This window comes from Bos mutus, chromosome 2, assembly GCF_027580195.1.
Source record: "Bos mutus isolate GX-2022 chromosome 2, NWIPB_WYAK_1.1, whole genome shotgun sequence".
Classification (NCBI taxonomy): Eukaryota; Metazoa; Chordata; class Mammalia; order Artiodactyla; family Bovidae; genus Bos; species Bos mutus.
The window spans coordinates 96,876,700-96,883,984 of NC_091618.1; the positions used below are offsets into that span (position 1 = coordinate 96,876,700).

The window sequence follows — 7,285 nt, forward strand, 5'->3', positions numbered from 1 at the left end:
CAATACTGTGCTTTGAAGTTAAGTAGAAAATTATAGGGGTCACCAGTAATCCAAAAAAGAAAATAGGTTGTCCAGGTAAAAAGATTTAAAGGCACTAAATTAACAGATGACTGTCCTAGTGCATCAATCTTCTACTTAAATTTATCAATAAAGACCTGATCTTCCTGACTTTATTCTGAAAACTTACATTGTCAAGAATAAAATGTATAGATTCTATAGACTAAGCATGACAGACTTTGATATGGTCAGGCTATAAAGTATCTGCTTGAAAAAAAAACAAAAGGAAAAATTCAAAATTGAGTCTCATAAACACTTAATAATAGTGTATGATACTATGGAAACATATTATATGGCAACAGAGAATTAAAGAAAGTGCCTTTAGAATGTGTGGGATTTGTTACACATAAAGAAGCAAAAATCTGAGAAGGGCTAACCCAGGGCTTTTCACAAAATGAAAATAAGTAAACAAAGGGTTGAATAGTACAATGAAGACTGTATTACAGTCAGACAATGAGGAATTGTCTTTTTATTCCCAGGGCCAAAAAAATGTCTTTATCTGTGGTGACAGAAAGTTGAGGGTAATATATATAGAAGCATGAAATGAAAAATTATGGATCTAAGAATATAAATATAGATTCTCCCTTTTCATAAATATTCAGTACATTATTTGACACATTGGTTTGAGTGAAGCTTCACAAGCACAGTTTTAAGCATCTTGATTTGGGCTGAGGTCCAGTAAATTATATATTCCCAACAACCATCAGAGCTTTCTCACTAAAAATACACACTCACACTCTACTTTGAAAATATTCTAAGATAATTATTTCCATTTTCATAGTAACTAGTACAGTTATGACTAGAGTTGTCTCAGGTTTCTAAGGAAAGAAAATTATTCTGAGATTCTGTTAATAAGAGAAAGTGTAGTAATAGAGAGGGGTATTTTCTTAAAATTGTGCTAAAGCTGTCATTTTCATGTTTAATGACTTTAACTGTGCTAGACAAGATTTTGTTTTCAGTTTCAGAAATAAACTATCTGATATAACTCTTTAGTCAATTGCCCACAAATCTTCCAACCCCTCCTTCTAGCAATCTCACAATGGGTTTAATTCATCTTGAGAGCATAAAGCCAACATTTAGTAAACAGAATTTTCCTGACTGACAATTGCTCAGCCCCTCTAGTGAGAAAATTTAGTGAATGGTAACACCTAGGAAGGCGACCTATACAGAATTTCACTCCATAGATGCCAAGCAAAACAACTTAAAATCTGAAGGTAATAAGAAAGGCAGAGTATTTTGCAAAGTTTATTGCCAGAGTCTATAAAATCACATTTTAAATAAAGAGCGATTTGATACCAGACTTTCTATTCCCCTCAAGGTATAGGAAGAAAGACACAAAAAGAACTACATTTCATTTCAAATAGTACTCTTTCCTTTGATGACTACATTTCCCAGCATTGCTACTTTTAAAGCCAAACTTTTAAATGTTGGATTTCCCAGTGGTGCTCGCTGATTAGTGCTTAACACATAAGGCTATATTAGTGAAGTTTTAAAAAACAAATGTCCGAGAACGAGCCTAAAGCTTTTTGATTTGAGATTACAACACTGAATTTTTACTAGGGTTATTTCCACATTACTCTACAGTGAAACAGAGATTCAGCTTCCACTTCTTCAAAGGCAACAACTCAAATAAGGCAACAAAGATACACATCAGGAAAACCGAATTAGTTTTTGCTTTAGTGGGCATGAGAACGTCTCAATTCCAGTTAGTTTATCATAGACTCGAATTCATCGATTCTTTGCTTGGTGTTCCCCTTCCTGATTTTCCGGTAGGATATCGTATTGTATCTTGAATAAGCGTTTCTGGAGAAATCACCCTTCTTCCCAAAGGTCGGCTGCTCATCAGGTGTGACAGGTTGGGAACTGGGGCTGCTCAGGGGGGAGTCCTCACTTGCATCACCTTCCTCTTTTAATTGAGTATCCTCTTCATTTTTTTTCTTAAATTCTATCACGCGAACTTCATCTTCATCATCTTTGCAATCATCATCATCATCGTTATTAATTTCTTCATCCCAAACCTCTTGCTCCTCATCCTGCTTAGAATGTGACAGGTCAACCTGGCTCGATTTCTGAAATCCTAACCATTCAATTTCAGTTGCCTGAAGAGCTGTGTTCTCCAGCTCCTCATCTTCTCTCTCCTCTAGAGGTTGTTCAGAAATCCTTTCCTTTTGTCTGCTTATTTCTTGGTTGCTGCTGCTCAAAGGAATCTTCTCCCACTGATGCCCTGTAGCAAAATCAATTGGTAGTTGATATGTGTAGAGATTTCAAAATACCCACATATTCTCCTGATTATATTACTGTACAACCAATTTCCAGCATATATTTTATGAGATATTGTTCTGTGAGTTATTATTATGTTTTACACAATGGAACAGGCTACCCTATCAAATTATCTCAGAAAACACTGCATTAAACACAAATAAGCTTCCTCAGAATTTATCTAAACCTTTAAAATGCTAATGAATATTAGGATCCAGCAACCCAACCTCATTTTACTATGGAAATTTTTGTTATGAACGACTGTTGCAAGGTAGTCAAACCAGTCAGTCCTAAAGGAAATCAACCCTGTATATTCTTTGGAAGGACTGTTGCTAAAGCTGAAGCTCTAGTCCTTTGGCTACCTGATCCTAAGAACCAACTCATTGGAAAAGACCCCGGTGCTGGGAAAGATTGAAGGCAAAAGGAGAATGGAGTGGCAGAGGATGAGATGGTTAGATAGCATTATTGGCTCAGTGGACATGAATTTGAGCAAACTCGGGGAGATAATGGAGGACAGAGGAGCCTGGTGTGTCAGACACAACTTAGCAACTGAACAACAGCTAGCAACTGAACAACTGTATCTAGTGAGACTGGTATTCCATAAGACACACTTTTAAAAATCCTGTCTAGCTTATCATGACTGGGTATATGAACATGTTAAAAAAAAAAAAAACAACACAGGACCTATTTCCTAAACACACATGGATAGTCCTCAAAGAAAATTAGAAAAACATCTCCCAGTGAAAAAAGACTTCCTTCCAACAGTAAAAATAATGAAATAATGACTGCCAATGACTGGTCTCACTCAGAGTAGCAAATTCAGTATTTGCCACCATGCTTCTCAGAGTTGTCCTAAAATAGCAGGTGTAGAGAAGGAACAGGCAACCACAGATGGCCAAGAGACAGGTGCTGAGCTAATCAAGGCACCGAGTCCACCAAAGGACACACAGTGCAGCCTAGGATCTGCCACTGATTGCTAGCGAGTCAAGATTTAAAAATCTCATTGAGGTCATATCTAGCTAATGCTAGATTAGCCTACTATTTTAGACACGTCCTTAGTGGACAACTAATTAACTCAAGTGGTTTGGTACCATGTAGTGACTTTAAAAAGGCTCATTTAATTCACTGCAAATTTCACTTTTCAAACAGATCCTATCAGCATATCCTCAATAACATTTATTGAGCATGCAAAAACCAATTAATAAGGAGAGAGTAGAGACTGTTTTCAGAGCTTTCACCCCTAAAGGACTTTAGTGAGAAGCTTCAGCCTGCAGTGTGCCTGACTCAGGGTTGTGTTCACTACTCTCTTTCAACACCATTGTTGCTTATTTGCTAAGTCATGTCCGATTCCTTTACAACCCCATGGACTGTAGCCTGCCAGTCTCCTCTGTCCATGGGATTTCCCAGACAAAATACTAGAGTCTTTAAATAAAATGAGAGGCACTGTTTCTCTTTGCCTTTCTCCTCCACAGCTTCCTATTTTCACTGAAAGATGTTAACAAGTCCATTTCCATCAAAGATTTTTCATTCTCTTTTCATTTTATTTTCCTAACTATAATTGTAAAGTTACACAAACAGATAGAAGTGAAGATGGATCATCACTCCTCATTCCTTGTGCACAGCTCCTATAGGCCGCTGGTATCCAGTCAGTATTCTTTACATTATAAATACACATTATAATGTTTACTATAATCTTGTTTGGTTTTCTTTTTTTTTTCGCAAGAACCGAAGAAACTGATCTTTTGTCTCTTATCCATGACTCGGGCATAGAGTTGTCATGCATGAAATTACTTCTGTCTTTAAAGTATAGTATTTTTCTCAGTATTTTTAACATTTTCCTATTTTTCAACCCAAGAGTATTCGCTCCAGAGACTTTTTAGCTGTTTGCCACTGTGAAAATAAAAGATACCAAAATGTGTCCTTCTAACCCTACAGCAGAAACATATGTTCCACCAAACACAAAAGGATTCATGCAGGGAAAAATTCACCCTGAGACTATCCACTTTTAAAAATCAAGACTGCTTTTATTCTTTATTTAAAGAAAATGAAAGATCTTAGAGAACTATTGTCTCCAGCTGACCTTATGGTCAAAAATTTGAAAGGGACTCTAGATAAAAGTTGAGATCTCTGTCTTTGAGAGTTTGCTTGCTCATTGGCAGCAGAAGGGTTAGGGCAAGAGATTATTTAGTTCATCTCATAGAGTTTAGGTCTTAATAAATTAACTGTGATAGTGTAAGAACTTGACAATGACTGCTGCTTATGACATTATTCCTTGAGGGACTATACAGTGGACCACTGTATGCAGTCAGCAGACAGTCTGAGAGGTGTCCAGACAAGGTGGACAAACTCAGGAAACTGCCAACAACCTTGGCATCTACTATTTTATATGATGTTCTAATATTTCAATCAATAATTCTTCAGTGTTTTGCTTGCTAAGGTCCTAAATAAACTAAGTCACTTAGGTCTACCAAGCTGGTTTCAATTTTGAGATAAGATGTTTATGCCTGCAAGAGATGATATGAATAATTAATTAATAGATTTTTATCTTGCACTTTATTTGGAAATTATTTGAATGTGTTTCCTTAGAAGTCTGAAACACTTTGTGTCTCTTAGACTCTTGAGCTTATTTGTAAAATAATATAATCATTTAAAAATCCATGTTCTTTTTACTCAGGCATTTTATGAAAGGACACAATTAGAATTAACTTCATCACTCGGAAGATTTCTTTGACAAGAATTAGGTAACAATTTTGTACTTACATCAGAGGCCTAGAATTTTCCTATAGATCAAATAAATTTATAAGATTATTTTAAACTGTATGCAATGGTAAACTTTTAGGATAAATCCATTTTTGAAACATCTACAATTTGCAAGGTGGCTGACACAGACTTGAAGACACTAAATCAAAAGGAAAGGTTGATACTGTTGACTAACTTATTAAGACACAGATGTCATATCATCAAGTCAAAGTGTGCCAAGCAATTATACAGATCCATGCGGTTTCAGTCTTAAAGAGTCTATAATGCTTTCTAAGGTAGAACCCACAGATAAGTCCAGACTGCCTTATCTGCCTAAAACAGCATGACTTCAAAATGACTTCTGGATTCCTTTTTTAATACCACACTCACACAACATCCCATGCAAAAACTGTCCTCCATATCCAGTCAAACAATTTCTGTGTACAAAATGGAAGTTCTTCTTACCTTCTCTCAATGCCATTTCATCAACAGCTGCTTCTTGGAGAGAAAGATCTGTGAGAGCCTTATGAACAACATAGAGCTTCTCTTCTGGTTTTTCTGGAGGGAAAAACCCCATAAGATAAATGTTTTAACATTTAAGTAGTTTAAGATAAATAAATTACCAATTTAGACTCTAATGAGGTAGATTTTTTTGTGTGGTCACTAAAATAACTATTTCACTCTTCCAACTCATTTCTTCACTGAGTTCTTTAGTTGTAAACATAATGCTAATCTTTTCTTTAATGTCTATATAAGGTATAGTACCATGAATTCTGATACTTTCAGGTAGATTTAGAAAGAAAAATTGAATTTACAAATTCCCTTTAACCAAATAATAATGGAGCTGCCCATATAATGATAAATAACAGAAGCTATCATTTAACAAACAATAATTTTCACAATAACTCTACAAATATCAGTACTATTATCTACCTCTTCTAAGGAGACAACTAAGGCTTCAGGAAGCCAGGAAAGTTGTCCAGGATGACAGAACTCTCAAATAAATGAGCTTGGATTTGACCCAAGGCAGAGGTTTAGTCCTTATGCTCTGAAGCCCCAACAGGATAAGGGGCCACATTTGGGCAAGGACAAGAGTGGAAGGATGTGCCATTTACTCCTTCATAACAGCTTATCCAAAGCCTCCTGAGTGAGTTCACAAATCAAATCAAAGCAAATTAGAGAGAAGGAAAATGCTTTACCTTTTAGAATCTTCTCATCCATGGACGAGCTGAGCAGTATGTCCTCTTGCAATTTTTCACTTTTCTCCTGATTTCTTTCTGTGGGTACATCAAGTCTAGGTTCTACCCTGCAGTGTGGTGGGGTGCCATCCACGTCACTGGCTCCTTCTGTGATTTTAGTAATCTTCTGTTGACCGTTTTCAGGGGGTGTATCCCCATTACACTCCACCTGACTGAATGTCACTGGTACGTCTGTCATAATGTACAGTTGAGTCCCACTTGGAGAGAGCTTTGGGGAAGATCCTGGATCCTTGATAAGTTCTCTTGCCTTCAAATCCAACTCCTACTCTAAAAACACAAATTATTTACTTTAGTGCATAATAACAAGCTTCTTTTCCTAAAGGTATCCAGATAGAGAGTAGAAGAAAAGTAATAGAACTTGTCAGATTTGCACCAATCCATGAGCAAGAATCCAGCCAATCACCACCTTGTTTGTTGCTCAGCAGTTCCACTTGCAGAATTAATGGCAGTCTTTTGATTTACATAAGCAAACAATCCGAGGCAATCAGGCTTTTGTGTTGGCATGTATAGGGGGACTTTCAGCTTGTCAGTCCCCCTCTGGGAACAGAGATTTTTGTCCCTTTTCATAATGGTCCTTTGTCATTTTCCTTGTAACAGGAGCCACAATTGTTCCACAGCTTTAATCCAGAGAGAATGACCACCTTGAGGCATATTAGTTCTGTGTAACCAGCTTAACATTTCCAAACAGATTTTGCTCAAGTAAAACCTCAGCTATTTTGTAAAGGACAATGGCATCATTTCTTATTTATTAAAGAATAAAAACAGCTTATCAAAAACCTGTAAACAAGGCAACTTTATTGTACATCGCTCTGGCTGCAGATTCCATAGTATGCTTTCAGAACCCACAGAAATAAACCTAAGAAAAAACAAACACAAATTCTGCCATTTTGCTAATATCAAAAATTTTACATTTCAGAGTAATTTATTTGGTCTATAGCTTCTTATTTTAGTTTATTCACTTCTATAATAGC

The 7,285-nt window shown here is 36.3% G+C and overlaps 1 protein-coding gene across 2 annotated transcripts; it reads right to left on the reverse strand.

The window, feature by feature from the left end:
- Window positions 1-1,763: 1,763 nt before the first annotated feature.
- On the reverse strand, window positions 1,764-6,492 carry ERMN (ermin). 2 transcript variants are annotated; one of them, XM_014481673.2, is made up of 3 exons: window positions 6,255-6,492; window positions 5,521-5,553; window positions 1,764-2,281 (listed from the first exon to the last, which is right to left on the reverse strand). In XM_014481673.2, the coding sequence occupies exons 1-3, from the start codon at window positions 6,490-6,492 to the stop codon at window positions 1,764-1,766; spliced, it is 789 nt and encodes a 262-aa protein (XP_014337159.1). The 2 variants fall into 2 exon arrangements, with proteins under 2 accessions (XP_014337159.1, XP_005906442.1); XM_005906380.3 differs by having other exon boundaries at window positions 5,521-5,613.
- Window positions 6,493-7,285: the final 793 nt, after the last annotated feature.

What these genes read in the sequence shown, in the direction of transcription:
- ERMN (XM_005906380.3), bottom strand. Translation starts at nt 6,492, where the DNA reads ATGACAGACGTACCAGTGACATTCAGTCAGGTGGAGTGTAATGGGGAT. An exon ending in GGATGAGAAGATTCTAAAAG is followed by an intron (nt 5,614 to 6,254) that starts GTAAAGCATTTT and finishes TTTTCCCTCCAG; the next exon opens with AAAAACCAGAAGAGAAGCTC. An exon ending in TGAAATGGCATTGAGAGAAG is followed by an intron (nt 2,282 to 5,520) that starts GTAAGAAGAACT and finishes ATTTTGCTACAG; the next exon opens with GGCATCAGTGGGAGAAGATT.